Genomic DNA, 21905 nt, shown 5'->3' with positions numbered 1-21905 from the left:
ACCTACAGAACAAAGTCCAAACTTGCCTAATGAAAATCGTACAGGGGCCCCCCATTACCTGAAGGCCTTATAGGAATCTAAACGGGAATTTTTTTTTTTTTGTGACGAGGACTAGCCCTGAGCAAACATCTGCTGCCAATCCTCCCCTTTTTTTCTTGAGGAAGACTGGCCCTGGGCTAACATCCATGCCCATCTTCCTGTACTTTATATGGGACGCCGCCACAGCATGGCTTAACAAGTGGTGCATCGGTGCACACCCGAGATCCGAACCCAGGCTGCCAGCAGTGGAGCGTGAGCACTTAACCACTACGCCACGGGGCCGGCTCCTAGCTATTGATTTTGTTGTTGTTGTTGTTGTTGTTGTGAGGAAGATCATCCCTGAGCTAACATCCATGGCAATCCTCCTCTTTTTGCTGAGGAAGACCAACCCTGAGCTAACATCTATTGACAATCCTCCTCCTTTTTTTTTTTTTCCTTTTTCTCCCCAAAGCCCCAACAGATAGTTGTACGTCATATCAACAGGAAATTTTAAATTTAGTTCTGCCTGCCCCCATCTCCTGCAACTTCCCTCCACTCAGCCACACTCCAGTCCTATCAGACCACCCACCTTGAGAGGCCTTCCTGGGGCCATCCTGAGAAACCCTCAGCATCCAGGAAGAACCCCCACACCCTCCAGCTCCTCCTCCCCGTATGTGTCTCTAAGGTCATGCTTATCAGTGGGCTGTAGTTATCACTCGGCTCAGGAGTCTGTCCTCGATGGAGACACGGTCTTCCTGGGGCTGGCTGCGCACGTTAGGCACTATAAGCAATTGTTCAGTGTATGGGGAGGCGGGGTAGGACAGCCGCTGTCATGCCACCTCTTTCAGGAAGCCTTCCTGACTTCCAGATACCACCACCATTCCAGGAGAACGCAAACTCTCCCTCTTCTCTGGTGTCCCAGGACTTTATGTGATCTTTGGTGACTTATTCTCTCTATAACTCAGTTTCCTCATCTGTAAAATGGAGGCAAAACTGATACCTATCTCACCAGGTTATCGTGAGGACTAGATCAGGTTATGTTTACAACACCCCATGCCAAGCTCATGGAAAATACCCTATAAAAGGAAGCCATGATGATGATTATTTTGACATTTGAATATGACATTGGTCTTACTGTCTCATATTGCAACATGTACAGAATTCACCTTCCCTGTTAGGTTATAAACCCCCTATGGACAGGGAACATATCTTTGTATGTTTGACAGCACATGGCACGCTGTCTGGAATGCAGTAGGCATTGAACAAATCATTCTTGAATGTGTACAAACAAGCACACACAGAGGCCACACACACGTGCAGGTGTGTGCACACACTTAGGGGCACACATGCACCAATACATTTTTCTGTCCTCATCTTGGCTGACCAGCCGGTCTGTAGCATGCGACAGCCGTGACCACCTCCTCCTTCTGGAAGTGCAATGCTCTCCGGTGTGGCTCCTGTGACCTTCTCTTTCTTGGATTTCCACTCGCCTCTTTGGCAAGTACCTCTCAGCCTCCTTCACGGCCCAGCCCCTGCCCTGCTTGCCTTCAATGTCTTGTTGCCCACAGTGCCAGCTCAGCCCTGCTCTTCTCACTTTGGACACTGTTGAGTGACTTCATCAAACCACAGATACACTGGAGGAGTCTCAAGCCTGGGTGTGGCCAGCCTAGCCCTCCCTCTTGACCTCCAGACCTGCAAAAGCTCAGGGGCAGGTCCTGCCCTCTCTTCACCTCCCTCCCCAGGGCCAATCACAAGCAATGCGGCTTCTTCTGCTTTCAACAGTGGCTCACACGTGCGGCTTCCATCCTCCACCCTCCCTTCTGTCCCTACTGCCACTGAGTCAGCCCAGACCCCTCCACTTTCCACCTGGACTCTGTAGTCAAGCTCTGTCTCCTGGCTTCTGCCACAGTGAGCTCTCACTGGTTCAGTTTCCTACTTAGATTTCTTCCCTGTGGATAAAAGGATGCATACACGCGATGAATCCACTACAGTCAACATTGTTAACTGTAGACTCTAAGTGGTAGGTATATGAGTGTTCGTTGCAATTCTGTCACCTTCTTTGTGCTTCAAAATTTTCATAAGATGTTGGGGAAAATATCCTTCAGTGATTTCTTCTGGCTTTTTGGATAAAACTCAGACTCCTCCATATAGAACATAAGGCCCTTTGTGATCTGGCCGCTGCCTCCCTCTTTAACCCCATCTGCCACCACTCACATGTCCCCTTCCCACAAACCATCCCAAGCTATTTGGAGCCATCCAGGAGAGTCGTGGTATTTCATTCCTCTGTATCCACATACGTGCTCTTCCCGATTCCAGGTACTCCCTTCCCTGTGTTCTCCAGCGACCCCCAAACTCCTATTCATTCTTCAGACTCATCTCAAGGGACGCCTCCACCAGGATGCCTTTGCTGACCCCTCAGAGCAGGCCCTTCTCTGGTTCCCATAGCCTCTCCCATTGCTCAGCAGAGGTTTATGGCACGAATGGCCTCACGTGGGACTGGATTTGCAGATAAGCTGCAACGCTGGAAACCTGGCCTGAGAACCGGGCTCCAGCTACCGGCCCTCTCAGAATCACAGATGATCTCTTATTTCTCGCCTCAGAGGACGCATCCTCAGGCAGTTCCCCGGCCTTTGCGACAAACACCCTCAGCTGGCTGAGCGATTCCGGAGGCTGGAACTGACCGGCGGCCCTCAGCCGGCTCCAGCCGCCCGGCCCTGGAGCCTGCTGGAGGGGCCATGCCCTGCTGGGGTGCCCCCCCCCGGGGTGCCCCCCCCCCCCCCCCCCCCCCCCGAGGAAGAGGTCCAGGCTGGGGTAGGGAAGAAGGCGGGGCCTGAGGCCGCGCAAGTCGGTGTCCCGGGCCGGGGACGGAAGTTGCACAAGTACAATTAGTTTCAGTTTTGTTTCTCTTTCAGGAGCCGGGCAACAGCGGCGTCCCGACCTCGGCCCCCGAACTCCGGGTCCTGGAGCCCAAGGGGTAAGCAGGGCGTCAGGGAGGGCACTGATCTGGAGTGAGTGGGGGGAAGGGAGGCAGTGGGGGCAGGGAGGGAGCGGGAGGAAGAGGAAAGGGAATGGGGGAGGGGGGAAGAGGGACCGGAAAGGCAGGAGAGTGGAGGCTGGGAGGGGTACCCCCACTTCACCCCACGGGGCCAGAGGTCTGAGGCTTCCCGGGGAAAGACCCCCTCCCACTCTCTGAGCTCTCTTCCCAGCCCCCACTTTCCGGAAGTTTGGGGGAAATTGCCCCAAGTATCTTCATCAAGTATTTTGTAGCCACTGTGCTGGGAGCTGGGGGGTTCACAGATGAACCTCACCCAACGCTGACCAGTCAGAGGTTTCTTGCAGCAGGAAAGGCTGAAAGAAAAGGACTCTAGGAGATGAGGCAAAGGCCACTGGTTGAGCCAGAAGGAGAGAGTAAGACAGCCCCTTCCCCTTAGCCTTCCTTCCTTCTGCTCCAGGACCCGCTTCAGGGAAGTCGGGGCAGAAGGTGGGGCCCCCACTACCCTCGATGCTGCTCCCAGGGTCTAGAAGACAGGTGTATGGGGCCGTGAGAAGTGGGGCCCCTTATACGGCCCCAACTGCCAAGGTGACTCCACCCACCTGGACTCTCCACTGAGTCCTCTCTGCCTGCCCCTCATCCAGCACCCCACTCCCAGCAGGACCCCAGGACCTACTCCCACGGGGCTCAGACCACACCTGTCACAAGGCCTGTCAACTGGGGCACTGGTCCCTACACTGTTAGCTCTCTAAGGCCGGGGGCTTCCTGGTCTTGTCGTTTCTCGCAGCGCCTGACACACGCAAGCAGCATTTACTTTGTTACAGTTGCTAAATGTGCGGGAGGAGGAGGGCGCCTCTCTAGCTCAAGAGCAAGTGGCCAGAGGCCCCGGGAGACCAGAAGAAAGTTCTTGGCCATTCAGGTGAGACTCCAGACCTGGTGGGGCTTGAGGATGGGGAAGAGGCAGGAGGGCAGGCTGGAGCACTGTGGAGGTACCCTCTGCCCTCTGACCCTAACCCCTCGCTTGCAGCATGGTTTCCCAGGGGTCCTCGCCCTCCCTGCTGGAGGCCCTGAACAGCGACTTCCTGGCCTGTAAAATCTGCCTGGAGCAGCTGCGGGCCCCCAAAACATTGCCCTGCCTGCACACCTACTGCCAGGACTGCCTGGCCCAGCTGGCCGAAGACGGCCACCTGCGATGCCCTGAGTGCCGCGAGACCGTGTCCGTGCCACCAGCGGGTGTGGCCGCCTTCAAGACCAACTTCTTTGTCAACGGGCTCCTGGATCTGGTGAGGGCCCGAGCCGGTGGAGACCTGCGTGCGGGGAAGCCGGCCTGCGCTCTGTGCCCCCTGATGGGGGGGGCCAGCGCAGGGGGGCCAGCCACAGCCCGGTGCCTGGACTGTGCCGATGACTTGTGCCAGGCCTGTGCCGACGGGCACCGCTGCACCCGGCAGACCCACACCCACCGAGTGGTGGACCTGGTGGGCTACAGGGCAGGGTGGTATGACGAGGAGGCCCGGGAGCGCCAGGCAGCCCAGTGTCCCCAGCACCCGGGGGAGGCCCTGCGCTTCCTGTGCCAGCTGTGCTCCCAGCTGCTGTGTCGGGAGTGCCGCCTGGACCCCCACCTGGACCACCCCTGCCTGCCCCTGGCCGAGGCTGTGCGTGCCCGGAGGCCAGGCCTTGAGGAGCTACTGGCGGGCGTGGACAACAACCTGGCCGAGCTGGAGGCCACCAGGATGGCGGAAAAGGAAGCCTTGGCCCGGCTGCGGGAGCAGGCGGCCAGGGTGGGGACGCAGGTGGAGGAGGCGGCCGAGGGGGTCCTCCGGGCCCTTCTGGCCCAGAAGCAGGAGGTGCTGGGGCAGCTGCGGGCCCACGTGGAAGCCGCTGAGGAGGCTGCCCGGGAGAGGCTGGGGGAGCTAGAGGGCCGAGAGCAGGTAGCCAGGGCCGCGGCCACCTTTGCACGGCGGGTGCTCAGCCTGGGTCATGAGGCCGAGATCCTCTCGCTGGAGGGGGACATCGCTCAGAGGCTCCGGCAGCTGCAGGGCTGTCCCTGGATGTCTGGGCCAAGCCCCTGCCTGCTGCCCCAGCTGGAGCTGCATCCCGGGTTCCTGGACAAGAACTGCCACCTGCTGCGGCTCTCCTTTGAGGAGCAGCAGTCCCAGAAGGACACTGGGAAAGATGGAGCTGGAAGCCAGGGAGGTGATGAAACCCAGAGCCGGAGAGAGGATGGCACCAAGACAGAGAAACAAGGTGGAATCCAGCCCCAGAGGAGGGATGGAGCCCAGACCCCAAAGGAGGACAGAGCCCAGACGTCCCAAGAAGATGGAGCCCAGACCCCAAAGGCGGAGAGAGCCCAGACGCCCCAAGAAGATGGAGCCCAGACCCCAAAAGAGGCCAGAGCCCAGATGCCCCAAGAAGAAGGAGGAGCCCTGACCCAGAGGGGTGGCAGATCCAACAAGAAGAAGAAGTTCAAAGGCAGGCTCAAGTCAGTTTCCCGGGAGCCCAGCCCAGCCCCCGGGCCAAACCTGGAGGGCTCTGGCCTCCTCCCCAGGCCCATCTTTTCCTGCAGCTTCCCCACGCGCATGCCCGGAGACAGGCGGTCTCCCCGGATCACTGGACTCTGTCCCTTTGGCCCCCGGGAGATCCTGGTGGCAGATGAGCAGAACAGGGCGCTGAAGCGTTTCTCCCTCAACGGCGACTACAAGGGCGCTGTGCCTGTCCCTGAGGGCTGCTCCCCGTGCAGCGTGGCCACCCTGCAGGGCGCAGTGGCCTTCTCGGCGGGCGCGCGGCTCTATCTTATCAGCCCCGATGGCGAGGTGCGGTGGCGCCGGGCCCTGAGTCTCTCCCAGGCCAGCCACGCCGTGGCTGCGATGCCAAGCGGAGACCGGGTGGCTGTCAGCGTGTCAGGCCACGTGGAGGTGTACAACATGGAAGGCAGCCTGGCCACCCGGTTTATCCCTGGGGGCAGGGCCAGTCGGGGCCTGCGGGCTCTGGTGTTCCTGACCACCAGCCCCCAGGGCAATTTCGTGGGGTCGGATTGGCAGCAGAATAGCGTGGTGGTCTGTGATGGGCTGGGGCAGGTGATCGGGGAGTACCGGGGGCCAGGCCTGCACGGCTGCCAGCCAGGCTCTGTGTCTGTGGATAAGAAGGGCTACATCTTCCTGACCCTCCGTGAGGTCAACAAGGTGGTGATCCTGGATCCAAGGGGGTCACTACTTGGCGACTTCCTGACGGCCTATCATGGCCTGGAAAAGCCCCGGGTGACCACCATGGTGGACGGCAGGTACCTGGTCGTGTCCCTCAGTAACGGGACCATCCACGTCTTTCGGGTCCGCTCTCCTGACAGTTAAAGGGCTAGGACTGGGGTGGGACTGGGGTGGGATTGGGGTGGGAGGAGGGAGGCAGGGCTGCCCATGGGATGTGGCGGCCGAGGGCATTTTCCCGGAGGGCAGGGGTGGGCAGCTTTTCAATGTGAAGTGCCAAACTGCTAAGCCCTCTTCAGGCATGCAGGAATAGGGACCAAGGGTGGCGGCAGGACCATAACTCTCAGAAGCTGAGGTGGGGAGGAGGGGTGTTGGGAGCTGTGGGGGCCGCACCACCGCTGCTCTATAGTTTAGGTTTCTGAGATTTGTAAGCTTGTCCTGATTTGCGTTCTTCAAAACCATTCCTGATGGAGTGGCCCGGGGCGTCTTAGGAGGTGGGCAGAAGTAGTCCTCTGAGCCAAGAAGGGCTCAGTTCTGTCAGATGTGTGCCTTCCAGAAGAGAGCTGAGAAGCCTGCTCCCCTCAGAGTGGAACAGGAACACACAGGTCAGAGGAGGCCTGGGACTTCGAAACGGCAATAAATGGCGTCTTCCATCAGCGGGGCCAGGAAGTAGAGGCTCCTCTGATAATGGCGTCCCACAGTGAAGTACAGGGTGGGCCTTGTAGGGGAACGAGTACAGACACCAGCTGAGGCCAAGAGGTGTTTCCCTCAGAGTCCGTGAAGAGAATGTCACTAGCAAACGGAACCTCGCACGGTTGGAGTCTAACCAACAGCGTTCTGAGTGTGAGGGAAGGGGAGACCCCACGTGGGCCCTCCAATATGAGGCAAGACCTATGTAGGATGTAAAATCTCTTCTGTTTTGATGTCTTTACACTTCCTGGAGTCTATTTTTAGCTTCCCAGCAAAATTCTTTTTGAGAAATTTCGGCCTTCATTTCGCTGAACTAAAGGGTGAAGGAATTTTGTCCTTCTGTCGGCCACTATTGCTGGGGGAAACAACCTAGCCCTACAGGCCAGGTGGGGGGTTGGAGGCCAAGCTAGCCAGAAAACCTGAGAAGTTGGTAGCGGGGTAGAAAAGTGAAAACTGGAGGAAGGGATCCAGTCAGAGGTGAGCCAGGACCACTGGTCCTTTGCAGGGGCCGAGGCAATGTTGGAAATGAGGTGGACACGTTTACCCAGGGGCTGTCAAGAGATAACCAAAGGGAATCTTAACCTAGGGATTGTGGATGATGGAGTGTTCATAGGAACCACAGGGATTTTGGACAAGTCTAGATGGAAAGTGCAGGGCATGAGGGGTAGGGAAAAGAAAATCCTTTTCCAGAGAGGTCATCGCTTGCTAATTGAAGTGATAGGGGAAATCATCCATGTCAAATGAAAAAATTTAATTACATAAAAATTTGAAATATTTGCACAGCAAAGAATAATGAAGATTAAAGGAAAACCACTAAGATGAGAAAACCACATAGAATTGATCTGAGTAGGAGCCGAGTCTCCAGTGTGTGCAGTGAGTAAGAGACGACTTGGTCAAAGGACCACATAGGCTGTGCACCCTGGAGGAGCACTCAGGCCAGGACTAGTAAAGTAAAAATAAAATAAAGTCAACTGCTTGCTTTTGTCAAAAATACATTTTAAAAATATGTCGTGGAGAAATAGACTCCTGGCACTATAAAATGATGCTTCCTGGAGAGCAATTTGGTAATTCTTGACAAGAGTAAAAAAAAAAAATGATTGTAAGACTTAAGTTATCTCACTTTGGGGAATACGTTTGGGAAAGTAATTCAAAAGAAAAAAGTATTTGCACAGAGGTATTTGTGACCACCCTATATATTACAGTCACTGACTGGAAACTGCTCAGCTGTTGGGGGGACAGCTAAGGAGACTGTGGTCTGTCTGGACAGTGAGCTACTGCCTTCATATATGACAGCTATGAAAACTATTCAGAAGAATATGTTATATGATGCAATCATAAGCGAAAAAATAAAAGGAGAACTTGGAATTATGATCACATAATGATAGCAATAAGATAGAAGTATGTCTGAATAGTTACCGAGTGGAAATAGGTTCAAAATTTGTAAATAGTCAGTGATTGGGGAGCTTAGGTTCTTTTGAGTTATTTTGTGCTCTTATTCATATAGGCACATTTCTACTTCAGTTAATATTGTCCATTAAATAACATATATGCTGGAATATTTACTTCAGAAAAATACACCTCTGTGAATGATATTCAAGAATAGCTACTGGATTTGCGAATGAATGTGTCAGAACAAATGAGACTGTCCTGTCGGAGGAGGGACAGGAGTCAGGAGGAGAGTCCCAGCTGGTCAGGGCCAGCAGGGAGGAAGGGCATCCAGGCGGGGCCTGTCTGGTGAGACCAAGGAACTCACCCTAGGAAGGTTTGTAGAGGTCAGGAGGTCCCCTCGGGGGATTGGATCATTGTGGAACGTCCAGAAGGCAAGGGAAGGTCTTGTTGAGTTCACCAACTAATTCAGACCAACTGGAAACCAAGTTGAGTTTCTACAGAACCAACTAGTATAGGATGAGTTGCATGGGGGGAGGGGGGTCTGTCTTCTTTGCAGCTCTATCTGTAGAGTTAGCCTGGTGATGGCTCATTGTAGGTGCTCGGTAAGTGTGTGTAAAATGAATTAATACCTAGAAAAGGAATGGGACAATAGTAAGACTCTTTCCAGAGATTTCCCACCTCAAATGCCACAGCCCCAGCCAACCAAGTTGTCCAAAACCTTGGCTTGTGGGAAATCTCCAGTAGGGAGCACCTTGGACACAGTCCACCATTTGCCTCCCAGGGGGTGGCTCAGCTCTGAGTCACAAAAGAGATGAGATTGGGATGCCCTGCTTATGTGTATAGAGGAGAGTCTGGGGGTCACGGGCTCAGGTTGGAACAACAGTTCTGCAGAGCTGCACAGGGACCGTAGGCAGAGGGCCTGGCTGATGAAATGGCTCCAGCCAAGTGGCTCAGCCAGGAGGCAAAGCAGGAACAGAGACCTTCAGAAAGGAAATGTCACCTGGCTGCAAGAAGAGAATCTCGCAGATGCTCCAGAGATGCAGGAGCCATGTGGCTTTCCAGGAAGCTGTAGGAATCCTGGGAAGCCGGGCATTGGAAGATGAACAGAAATACTAAATTTTCCTTATTAAGAGGTAGGCGTGGGAAGGCCCAGAACACTGGCAAAATGTGAAATGGATGAGAAGTACAGCATTGAGCATGAATTTGGAGGTAAAATCCCCAGCAGCTTAACTGTCACGTGGGAATCCTTATGAATCCCACAGAAGGTGCCACTCAGCACCAAAAGAAAGAGTTTTTGGTTAAAATACAGATGTTGAGAAATGAGGAACGTTGTGAAAGATACAACACCTCCCACCCCACCCACATTGGACGATGACAATTTACTTGATCAATCATTCCTTTTCCTACGTGGAACTTTCCAGGTTGTACATGTCCTGGTGAGAGGAGAATGGCGTTCGGGTAGAGAGAAAGGGAGTAGACGACCTCTTTCATATTCTTTGCACCTGAGAAAGGAAAGTGACTGAGGTAGCAGAGACCTGGGTTGAGTGCTGGCTCTTCCACTAAATAGCTGTGTCATCTGGGTCTAGCTCCCTGACATCCCTGACCCTCAGTTTCTATATTAGCAAAATAGGGATAATAATATCCACCATGCCCACCTCACAGGGTTGTAGTGAGGACTGGGTGAGAAGCATAGAGAAGTATTTTGTTTACCATAAAGCTCAAATCCGAGGAATTGGTTAGGAAAAAGTTCAGCTGACTTGTATTGACCTAACACTCTCCCATCAGCGTAAGCTTGAGTGGGAATGTTATATGCACATGTTGCTCAAGCATGTCTGGGTAGAGTCGTTACCCGCAAACCATCTTCTTTGGAGGAGACTGTTTTGTTTTGCTTTCCAGCAGTTATTTGAAGCCATATTCTAAGACATGACAGTGACTTAGGAGCAGAAGGGACCGGTGGCTGGCCGGCTAAGACTCAACGCTCTTCCTAAAAGCTAGCCGAGAATCAGACTGTAGTAATCAAGGGCTGATAACTATAGACATTTAGAAGAAGTTCACAAGGGCAAGAGTAGCCCAATCTGTGGATAATTTAGAGAAAATATAATTTAGGAGGGAATAGCTCTTCTTTTACTATAGTCTTATTATTACTGTATCTGTTAAGCCACGTCGTATCATAAATCTACAGAGATAAAATTCCAAAGGGGCAGAAGTCTAAGAGAGAAGTCAGAAATCTTCGGAGGAAATTGGGGAGGTTGTGACCTGAGCTGGGCGGGGTTCAGTAGGTGGATGCCAAGATCAAGGTAGTTTGACCTTCTCTCCTTGGCAGGTCAGCGGAGAACTAGAGCTATCCCATAAAGGAGCTAGGAGATTGGACTGGGGCACAGAGTTCTGTTTTGGGGAGAAAGCAGTCTTGGACTAGCTGGAGCAGAGAGCTGCCAGACAGAGTGCTCAAGATGTTCCTAGCAGGAGAAAGACCAAGTTCAGATACAGGCTTAGGAAAATAGGTAACTTGATCAAAGGTAGCAGCACCAGCCTACCCAACTGGTTCATGAGTATAGTTTGATTAAATGGAGCAAACATAGGTCTAGGGACCACAGATGCTTTCGACTGGAGGAGTGGAGAAGGTACAGGAGGGTCAGGCTGGACCTCACCTGAAGCCCAGTGAGGAATCCTTGGGACCAGGTAGAGAAGGGCCTGTATTCAGAGAGGGGATCAAGAAGTAGGTTTGGGAAGGCAACCTGACTTGTCTCTGGAGAAAGTTTGAACTGGTTGGCTTAGCAGCCAAGAGAGACAGGGCTGAAAACAGAATCGGGGCCTTGGTACCCATGATGTCAGCCCAGCAAATTTTCCTTGGTTGCCATGGGCTGAAGAATCTGTGCTGTAAACTCTCATTCCTTTGATTGTGTACTTTATATCTTTTTTCTGTTTCTTAATAAATTCTTTTGAAAAATTCAAACCTTTTCTCAGATGGGTTCGTGGGTATGGGGAACTGTCAACACCTAGGCCCAGACAGCGAAGGGAACCAGGAATCATGGCCACCCCCGCTGCGGCTCCAAAGATGCCAACACAGAATCCTTGGGGACGCTGCAGGAGCAGGGTGACGGGCATAGTCACCATCTGTGGTCCCACCTTCGTCCTGGCCACTCTGGCCTGTAGGACAGAGAGATACACCTTCCAGGCTAACCCTCAGTGGGGGCCGCAGGTGCTCTGGCCCAGCAGGACTGCATGCATGCACCCTTGGGTAGGGCGTGACTGCATGGAGGTGTTTGCGCAGGAGGTGGGCAAGGAGCTCAGGTCAGGGTGGCCCTGCCCACCACATTGGTCTCTGCTTGTTTTCTGGTTTGGGGGAACAAAATGAGTGTCTACGGACCCCTTCTAGCTTGCTGCATTTGCAGTCCCACAGTGAACCCTGCAGGACTGTGAGATATCAGGCTTCTAGGAATATCTGCCTTCTGGCCAAAGCCACCCCCTCTGACCTAGTCTCCAGAGCCCCTCAAGGAGCTCCTGCCCCACCCCTCTGAGTTGTCCTGAGCAGGAAGAGGATTATTTCTAATTCATACAGCCTCTGGCCTCCCATCAAATACAGAGATCAAACAGTCATCCGGTGCCCGCCTGCCTGTGCTTCACACCCATCGACTTCCGGGAGCCTCAACCGCTGCATGTAGAATCATTAACATTATTTTACAGACAAGGAAATCTAGGCCTGGAAAGGCTTGCTCATGACAAGTAGATTCAGATTCTGACTCCAAAGCTGCCCTTCCAACCAACTCTGAATCCCAAGCCTGTGTCTCTGTTTCCTCCTTCATCAAGGAGAGAGCTGAACAAAATGAGATCTGAGGTTCTTTCCTGAGCTGACAGACCAGGGCCCATCTCTAAATCAGGCCCGGAATGTAGACCTGGGAAGGGAAGCTCAGAGATACGCCTGCACATCCTAGCACGTCTTGTGCTCTCTGTCAGAGTCCCTCTAGATGGAGGAGGAGTGACAACTGAGGAGAGAATGTTTGAGAGGCTTGGTGGGGAGGCAGGGGGTGGGGATCAGGGCCCACCACTGCTGTGGTGACCGCTTGAATAAGAATTCTGCAATTCATCATCTAATGACTCAGCCTGGCTTTGGACTGGCGCCTCTGCGAACCCTGGGGAGCATGACTCAGCAGCTGAGGGGCCAGGGTGGGAGAGTTCGCCAAGGTCCATGTGAGCAGCGGCAACTGTGGAGAACGGCCTGTTCCAGCTCCAAACCCCAAGGCGAGTGTCTTCGGCTCCTGTGGTCAGACACACTGGGCCTCGGGTTCCTAGCCGGGTGGCCAAGCCTGCTCCCTCAGACCTGGGTCTCTCCTCCTTTGCATTCGAGAAGTCACAGCCCCAGAGGCCTCTGGGCCGCCTTCTTTCCGCATAGCCTTGCCGGTCTGTGGCAAGATGTTGTGGCCTCAGACTCTACAGGGCTCTCTCCCCTTCTCTGCTCTGCCGGGGTAGGTCTGCCTCCAAATGAGGGCAGCAGAGGCCACACTAGGAGTAGGGAAACAGGGACACATCCCAGGCTGTCCACGAGTGGACAGATGGTCACAGCGTCCCTCCCTGCTGTGGGGGTGGGGATGGGCTCTCGGATCGATTTTGCTCAAGGGCCAACTCAGAAAATGTCTCTTCCCCTCGGAAAGAACAATGTCTATTTTCTGTCCCTGCAACAGTGAGTTAGGGACAGTCCATCACTGACCAAAGAAAACAGCCAAAGCAAGCCGAGGTGGAACAGCCACAAATCCACGGAGGGCTGGGCGTGGAGGCCACGGGTCACGGTGCAGGGCGCACAGCCCACCCGTCTGCCGCAGCAGCCCTTCTCACCTGCAGCAGCCCTTCTCACCTATGTTATTCCCCGCAGCCCTTTCCTCACCTGCAAAACCCTCAGGACAAGAACTGCTGATTCATGCTGCGCATTCCATAGTCAGGTGTTCCGTAAAATCTGTTGGTTGAAAGAGCAGATGAGTGAATTTGTGCTGAAACCTAGTCACCAGTCACCGTCATTCATGTCAGAGGCAACGTTGGGAGGAGTTGGCAACTCTATCTGGGAAAGCAGCCCCGAGGCAAAAAGAGGTTATCCTCCTTAGCGGGGAGACGTGAATAAGAGGGAAGTTACCTAAATTGTGGGAAAAAAAGATAGTAATCTCACTCTGCTGTACTTTCTCTTTTTTGCACGGCACTTTAACCTTCTAACATACTACAGCCATGTGCCACATAGCAATGTTTCAGTCAACGTTGGACCACATGTGCGACGGGGGTCCCATAAGATCAGTCCATGTAGCCCAGGTGTGTAGCAGACTATACCATCAGGATTGTGTAAGCACACTCTGTGATGTTCGCACAACGACAACATCGCCTAACGACGCATTTCTGAGAATGTGTCCCCGTCGTTAATCGACGCATGTCTGTATTTCATTTAATTATTTATCCTGCATATTGTTTATTGTTTGTTTCAGCCTGAAATATCTACTCCGGGTAGAATCAGAGCCCAAGAGGGACAGGGCATTTTGCCTCTTTTGTGCACTAATATGTCCTACGCCCTTAGAATAGTGCCTGGGATGTAGTAGATACTGAATGAATGAATGAATGAATGGTATCTATTGAGCTTTTACTCTGAGCCAGGCCCCTTGCTACCTGCTACACATGTTACGTGTATTATCTTACTTGGTGCCCTCAAGAGTCAGCATCCGCGGTTTAACGATGAGGAAGGTGAGGTTGGAGAGATTCTGTAAGAGGAACGAGAGCACCAGGAGCTGGGCAAGTGGCTGGGCAGAGGCCAGTGCCAGCTGTGGTGGCCTGGGGCCAGCTCTCCACCCCTCCGGGTTGAGGCACTGCACATAAGGCCTTCTGGGGAAGCCACACCCCAATTCATCGTTTCTGGTTGATGTTCCCTTTATCTCCCTCCTCACCAACTCCCCACATGACCCCACTCCACCCCCCAAAAGATATCTCTGCCCTGAAGTGCAGCTTGTCCTCAACTGGAAAGACTTTTCCTGGCAGCAGAACCACCGAGGCCTGGGGGCAGGGAGGGGGACTACGGAGCTTGGGCCCGGCTTCCTTACCCTGGACCTGCAGAACCAGGCAGGGCTGAGCTGTTCCACAGACTACATGGGGGGCTCCCAGGCCTAAGCCTGGGGAAGGTGGAACTCTCCAGATCGCTTTTCTGTGGGATTCCTGCTGCCTGGAGCTAGAACATAGGGAGAGACCTACCCACTCCAAGGTGCCAGGGCTCCAAGACAGGGTCTCCTCGCCAGGCCAGCTGTGTAGGTCCCGGGCAGGGAGAGCCAGGCACAGCCTCCATGGTCCCCCTCCCTGCCCCCAGGCCTTCGTGTTTCTCCTGCCAGGAAGAGTCTTTCCTGTTGAGAAGTTATACTTCAGGGCAGAGATATCTTTTGCAGGGTGGAATGGGGTCATGTGGGAAGTTGGTAAGAAGGGAGATAAAGAAAAGTATTGACAGAGAAGATGAAGTGGGGTGTGACTTCCCAAGAAGGCCTCATATTCAGCACCCCACCAGGGAGGGGTGGAGAGCTGGCCCCACGCTGGCCACAGCTAGCGTCGGCGTCTGCCCAGCCACTTGTTCCCACGTGACCCCTGGAGAAAAGAATGGAGACCCAAGGACATCAGGAGCAGGGGGAAGGCTGCAGAGACCTGAGGGCACACACGCCATGCTCAGGGACACACGGGGCCATACGTCTCCATCCAAGGGCTCGGGGAGGCAGTGGGAGAGGAAGGGAAGGAAGCTGGGGTGTCTGCGCAACAGCTGGAAGTGGATCTTCAGAGGAAGAGGAAGCAGGGTTGCGGTTTGTCAGGGAGAATCTGTGTCCAGATGTCGGAGGAGCAGGGCCATGTCTCACACATGGATTTCTGCATGTGGCTGGGGCCTGGCATCTCTGTGTGTGTTTAGATGAGGGAAGTGGGTGTATCTCTGTGGTCTGTAAGCACACAGGGGTGGGGGACACGCTGCCAGGATGTTCCCAGGCAGGATGCCATGCCAGCTTTCACCTCATCAAAGAATCAAGACTGGAATTTCCCTGAAGCTCATTTCCTACATTTAGTCTTGGATTACAGCTGCCAAGTCTGTCCCCCAAGGGCAAACGCTGGGCATGGGCGAGGAGCAGAGCCCCCAGGAGTGCCTCCCTGTCCTGTTCTCCTCTCCACGTAGGAGAATTCAGTCCACATCCACTCACGAATTCCTTCCCTCACCCTTGGGACCGTGGGTCTTCTACCCATGCCTGCCGGTGACCAAACACTGAGCTGGGCTGTTTCTTTCCACCCCGTGCCCATCAGTCAGTCCACCATGCAGAAAGTATTTATTGGGCCCTGGCTCTGAGTAACCAATGCAAACAGCAAAGGCAAGAATGTCAGGGGAAGACATGGCCAGCTGGGGAAGGTGGCTGGTCATCCAGATGAGGTGGCTTTATTGTGGTTCTTCATCACAGCCCAGCTCCTGGTTCTTGACTATGTGTGCACACCATGGACAAACCAGTCTTGGGGCCAACTAACATGACCTGGACGCACAAAGAATTAGCGTACGGAACCAGCATGTCGGCTTCTTAATATACAGACAGAGCCACTATCCCCAGGCACCTGGACACATCTCTCCTGGGGCCTCAGAATGTAATTACTGAGAGTGGAATCAGAACAAGGCCAGGGCGCTGGATGATCTTAACGGCTGGATGACAGCCTGAGGCATCAGTGCACCTCAGGACACATCTGTCCCATGGCCTGGCCCCTGATGTTTACGGGACAGGGCAGCAACTCTCCTGCACAGCCTAGAGACCCAGCACCGTCAGGTCTGCCTGGATCCCCCGTTTTTAATGAGGAGGAGCTTTCCCCTTGTGCTGGCATTTTCCCTCAGGCAGAAGACAATGCAGTTAGTTCACTAAAATGTAATCGCAGTCTTATCCGCCCCTCTGAGGTTTCCCCCAGGTCTCCTTAATTGAATTTGGGATATTCACAGACAGACAGTCTCCTAGGTAATTTCTACGGAGGGCTAATATCCTCTCCTAAACTGGGTTTCTTCCTAATTGAATTCTCAGAAGGCGATGTTAACTTAAGGTGCCTGGCTGCCACGTGGGGCAGCATTAAGGGACGAGGAAGGACGTGTAGACCCAAAGGCTTCCCGCCTCTAAATGGCAAACAACCCGGTAGGGAAAACAAAATGGACGTATGTGATGCAGTCAAAGAACCACCCAGTGCTGACTGGTGTCTGACTGTGTGGGTCTGATCGTGAGAGTGTTCAAGTTCAAGGGAGAGACAGCTTAGGGTAGCCTGGAGGGGGCTGGGCTGGGAAGGCTTTGGGGAAAGGTAGAATCCAAGCTGCTGGGCCTTGGGATGCTCTGTGGACAGTGGATTTAATAAGAAAAGCAGAGGAGCTGGAACATTCCAGAAGCAAGAGATGAGTGGGGGAAACGGAAATCAGGTGGTGCAGATGGAGGGGGGACAGATGTGGCAGATCGAGATCCTGACCCAGTTATGAATGTCTTCCTGGTTCTCTCTTTTACCCACACTTCTGCTGATCTTCCCGCTACATGAACTGGCCTGTGGAGAAACTCAAGGAGGCCCTGCAGTTAATACAGACCTGGCAGATGCCAGTCTCTGCTGCCCCCCGCACACAAACATGCCCGTCCAGAACTAACGGTCTGCCGGGAAGGAAAGCCGTGCCACAGAGGGAGGGTAAGGAGCCTCCGTCCCAGACCAGGAGGGACAGCCCTGTGCCGTCCACCTGTTGTGCTGACCAAGGGCCTGATTCAGCCCGGAAACCAGCCCGGTGTGCCAGACACAACATGACCTCTTCCCCTCACCTACAAGCCTCTTGGGATTCTCAGAAGTGATCAGAGGGAGTTCCCGAGCGAGGGGCTTTCCATCTGGGCTCAGCTGCTGCCTCCCCTCCGCCCCCACTTCTCTGAGGAAGCTGCTCTCACAGGCAGACGACACAATGGAGTCTGGCCAGTTCCTGGCAGAATGAGGGACTGGGGACAAAGGCCCCTTGAGCCCTGTTCCTTGAGTTTCGGTTCAGGGCAAGACACTTGAAACATTCAAAGCAGAATGGTTTCCATTAGCACTGGTCTAAGGCAGGCACTGAGAATCAGAAGGGGGCCCCCAAATTTCCGAGACCCCAAAGCTCCCCTGTTGGTCTCTCTGTGATTCCACTGGTGTCCCCTCTGAAGGAGCTAGACCTGGGAAGCAGGACAATTGCCCCTCTGCTTCCCGAGAACACCCGATGCTTAGAGCTGCCTAGTGCGGGGCTGAGGACTCAGGAGGAAGGCGAGGTCCCCGCCCGCAGGGCCCCAAACTCTTGCTGACTGAGGCTGTCTGGGTCTGGGGCCAGCCCCACAGGGTGGTGAGCTGGCAGGGAGGGCTGCACCCTGGGGAAGAGTGTGCCCCAGGGAGCCAGCTGTCGGTCCAGGCTGTGAATAACGGGGGCCTCATCGCCGCCCCAGAGCTGCAGGGGGAGGGGCGCCCAGCATGGGGACTGACTAAGAGAGCAGGTCTGGGCGGATGGGGGATGAGCAGGGAGCAGGGAGGTTCCTCCAGGCTCCCACACACGGAACAGATCCCCTGGCCTGCTCTTTGGTGTCCTTTTCCGGCACCTTCTACCCAGAAGACTTCTACCTCCTACCCACACAACTCTCTGCTTCTCCAGGCTGAAATGTCCCTCCCTCCACACTCCTCTGTTCTATCCCAAAGGCCAGGTGCCCAGGACTCTTCCCCGCCTGCCCCAGGCCTCAGACATCCCTTGGCTAGATGCCTGATCCCATGTGTCACTCAAGAGGCACTTGGCACAAACCTCTTTGGAATTCCTTATCTTTATAAACCCTGGCTTTCTCCAGAACAGGGCCCTAAGTCCCTCCAGGGCCAGAGCCATATCTCTGGCACCAGCACCTTTACACGCCCCACGGGCAGAAAACGCAATGAAAGCTCTCCACGAATGCTTGCAGATGACAATTATGAGAATGACCATCATTCTTCCAGGTCTATCTCACAGGCCAGCTCCCCCAGGGAGCCTTCCTGAGCATTTCATGGGTAGCTCTTTCAAGGCATTTGAGCTTATTCCTGCTTCTCGGGCCCTGAAGGTGAAGACAGTCCCTCCGTGCCCTGGACCAGCTTCTCATCTGCTCTCTGCCTTCTCCTCCCATCCCAGAGTCGGGCCTGACGTCCAAGGTCAGCAGAACACCAGCCCAGAGACATTAATGGGGCTCACTGAGCAGACGGGGAGAGGGCAGCACAGCCTGTCCTCCTGCCCGCCCATCTCCAGAGGCTGCAGCTCTCTGTCACCGAGTGACCCAGGCTCAAGGCCTCAGGGAAGACTGACCAGCCTCTGCCTGTCAGGTAGCCTCCTTCTAGTGTGATAAGAGGGCCCCTGCCTCCAATAGCCATCCCAGGGTAGCAGGTGCCTGGAATTGCACGTCATTAGCTCATGTGCTGTAAGATCATTCTTTCAAACCTAGAGGCACCTGAAAAACTAGTAAAACAAAATAAAACAAATCTCAGTATCCTAGGATTCCGATTCAAGATTCAAATCATCAGGGGTGGGCCTGGGCCTCAGGACTTTTCAAAAGCTCCTGGGTGAGCCTAATGTGCAGCTGGGGCTGAGAACCACTGGACCGCGTCAGAGAACGTCACAATCCCAAAGCAAGTATGACTCGGGAGGGTTTAAAACAGGCAATGGTTAGGACCCGAGTTGGAATCAGCTCCTTGCTTAGCAGCAGATTTGGGGGGACGGAGGGGATAAGACCTGGATCAGAGGAGTTCTGAAGGGAGGGGTCAAGGACGGGCAGGGGAGCAGTGGGACACACAGTGAGGGAGGAGCCTGGACCTGTCCTGGGCTGGGGGGCTAGGGGACAGGCGTGCAAGGGGGCAAGTAGGAGACAGCTGAGGCACTAAAACACAATAGAGGCTGGTTAAGAACTGGGGGCACTGGAGCCAGCTCCTCTCATTAGCTTGGTGACCCTGAGCAAGAGACCCCACACATCTGTGTATCAGTTTCCTCATCAGTAGAATGGGGATAGCACCACGCCTGTCTCGGAGCCTTACGAGAATGACCTAGGCCAGGAGTGTCAAACTCAGCCTGGCAGACAGCAGCTGCCCCGCACACCTTTGCCAACATTACTGCTGCGTTTTGGGGAATGGAACTTTTCCTAAAATTCTAACAAAAAGGCATGCAGACCTAACACCTTAGAAATGAATGGATTCGCAGATCAGAAACCACCTAAATAAATTAACAGGGGTAGCCACAAACCCAGACCCTCGGCCTCAATCCCTCCTCCAGCCTTACCAGCACGGGAAGCTGAGATGGCGATCCTAGGGGCACTGCAGCCCTCTTGGGGGTGTTTCTTTCTGTCCTTGCCAGAGGCAGGCTTCTTCTCCAGGTCTGGGATTTGCCTCATACTTGCTCTTCCTAAATGCTGGCCGGGTCTGGGCCCTGAAAGAGGAAGGGACTTCCCCCTCTGGCACTATACACAATGGGGAGCCCCGGGCAGGCCACTCCGACCTGGCCTGACCTCCTTCATCCCTAAGGGAGCTCTGGCAGGCTCCAGCTTCTGCCATCCTGCCCTAGAACTGAGAGTTGTCTTTCTTGGTTTCCAGCAGCCAACTGACCATTTAGGGGCTGTGGCTATCCCAGCCTCAGCATAGCTGGGCTTCTTTGCCAGATGCTCCTTCAGCTCAGCTCTTGGCCTCCCTGTGTTCCCCCTGACCTTGGCAGGGGACCCTGTTGTCCCCCCGTAGGAGCTCATCTGCCTTGGAAGGCCAGAGAGGGGGCAGGGGACCATATCTTCCAGTTGTTCCAAAGCAGGCCCCAGACCTCCAGCCTTCCACTCCAGCATCCATACCTGGAAGACAGGTCATGGTGGGGCTTCCCCAGGCTGGGGGTTGTTTACCTGCTTGGGGCAGGAAGGCCCTGTCTCATTCCTTGCCCCCTTGCTCCCTGGAGTGTGAGTCTGTCCCCTGCACATTGTTTTCTTTCCGGTGGAATTTTTGTCTTGAGGACTCAGTGTTCTGCATTACTCCTGCCGCCGCCATTCCTCACATTCCTGTTTCCTCCCGTCCAGACAGGGCTGGCCACTGGCCAGGACTTCGGCCATACGTGGAGAAGACAGGGGCTGTGGATAGCAAAGCGTGAAGCAGGAAAGGGAAGCTGACGCTCCTCCTTGGTCAGGACCTCAGGGTCTTCTCTGTGAGGCCTGAGTGTGTCCACTATGGGTGGTGTGTCCACCATGGGCTGTGTGTCCACCATGCGCGGGCAAGTCCTGTCCCCTGCAGTGGGCAGTGTAGGCCCAGGGAGCAAGCCTGGAGTGGACAAGTGAGGAGGTTCCACACGGATGGGGACACACCCTACAACCTTGGACTTCACACTCCCAAACCAGTTACTCATTTGATGCAAGACACTCCTGGCTCTAAGAAAGGCAAGGGGCCCAGACAGACAGGCCAGGATTGAGGCCAATCTCCAATATGGTCACAGGGCGGGGGAGGGGAGTGTGTTGGCAGGGAGTGTCTTGGGCAGGACTGCCCATCCTGTCCCAACTTCCCTGCCCATGGCACTTCCTGTGGGGTTGTGCAAGGTGGGGAGAAAGGGAAGGTGCGGAGGGGGGTGGCTCATGCCTCCCCTCTCCTGTCCTAGACCCTAGCCCACACGCCAGTTCCAAGAAAGAGCCAAAGTCTGATTCCTGGGGTGTTAAATGCACCCCAGGTCAGCCTGCCCTGCCAGCCCCAGAGCAGAAGGGGCCTCAGAGCCCATTGTCAGGTCTGAACTGCCTCATATCTGCCACCTCAGCTCCCCTCACCCCAATAGCCCCAGACCCCCAAAGGCAGAGCTGTGATGTGAATTAACAGTTACTCGCTCTGCGTGCATCAGCCCTTACTCACACAGCCCTATTAGTTCCTGACACAGATTGGGGGGGGGGCGCACAGCAAGGCCCCCCAGGCTTGGAACTCAGGAGGAGGGCATGCTATCATTCTGGGTCCTGGGAATAGGAGGCACAGCAGGCAGCCTGGAGCATCTGCTTTAGATCGAAGTTCATGACTGGGTAATAATGTCTTTGCCAGGCATCCACAGGAAGCCTTGTCTTGCCCTGCCAGCGCCAGACGTGGGCCAAAGCCCTTGGTGGCCTTCCTTGCCCCAGTGGGGGCCTTGCCCAGCTGTATCTGCTGAGCCTCTGGGGTTCCTTACCTGAGGACCTGATTAGCTAACCCCCTTCTAGCACCAGTCCCTGTCTCTACCCTGAAGAACCCAGGGGAAACCACAGAGGACACACAAGAAACAAAAAGATGCCACTTTTAAAGTCAACGGAAACCTATGCTCACTCGCTTTCTATGGATAGATGCTATTGGTCATTTCATTCATGCCATCTTTTTAATCCTAACAACGCTGTTATAGAAGTGGCATCATTCTTCCCACTTTGCAGAAGAGAAAACCAAGGCTCTGGGGAGTGAAAGAAGTTGCCCGGAGTTTCCTGCTAGTCCTCGGGCCGCAGCTGCCTCCTTCTAAGGAAAGCATCTCGTTGGGACCCGTGGTGTCTGAGGAGACTGAGGCTCTAGGAAGGGAAAATGATTTGCTCACGACCACCCGGATAATTGGAGCCAGGACTGCCTGGTCACAGTGGTGACCATCA

General features: G+C 54.5%; 1 protein-coding gene across 1 annotated transcript; it reads left to right on the top strand.

Annotated features, from left to right (window-relative positions):
* The first annotated feature begins 2891 nt into the window (after positions 1-2891).
* Positions 2892-6368, top strand: TRIM56 (tripartite motif containing 56). Its single transcript, XM_058569096.1, has 3 exons — positions 2892-2992; positions 3835-3929; positions 4038-6368. Exon 3 carries the CDS (start codon positions 4039-4041, stop codon positions 6352-6354), a length of 2316 nt encoding a protein of 771 aa, XP_058425079.1. The 5' UTR covers positions 2892-2992; positions 3835-3929; position 4038; the 3' UTR covers positions 6355-6368.
* The last annotated feature ends 15537 nt before the right edge of the window (positions 6369-21905 follow it).

Source organism: Diceros bicornis, chromosome 26 (assembly GCF_020826845.1).
Source record: "Diceros bicornis minor isolate mBicDic1 chromosome 26, mDicBic1.mat.cur, whole genome shotgun sequence".
NCBI lineage: Eukaryota > Metazoa > Chordata > Mammalia > Perissodactyla > Rhinocerotidae > Diceros > Diceros bicornis.
Note: the sequence above shows the minus strand (reverse complement) of the source record. Positions and strands in the feature narration are given on the sequence as shown.

Bases quoted from the DNA above. Each gene is read 5' to 3' on its own strand.
- TRIM56 (XM_058569096.1), top strand. From the start codon at position 4,039: ATGGTTTCCCAGGGGTCCTCGCCCTCCCTGCTGGAGGCCCTGAACAGC.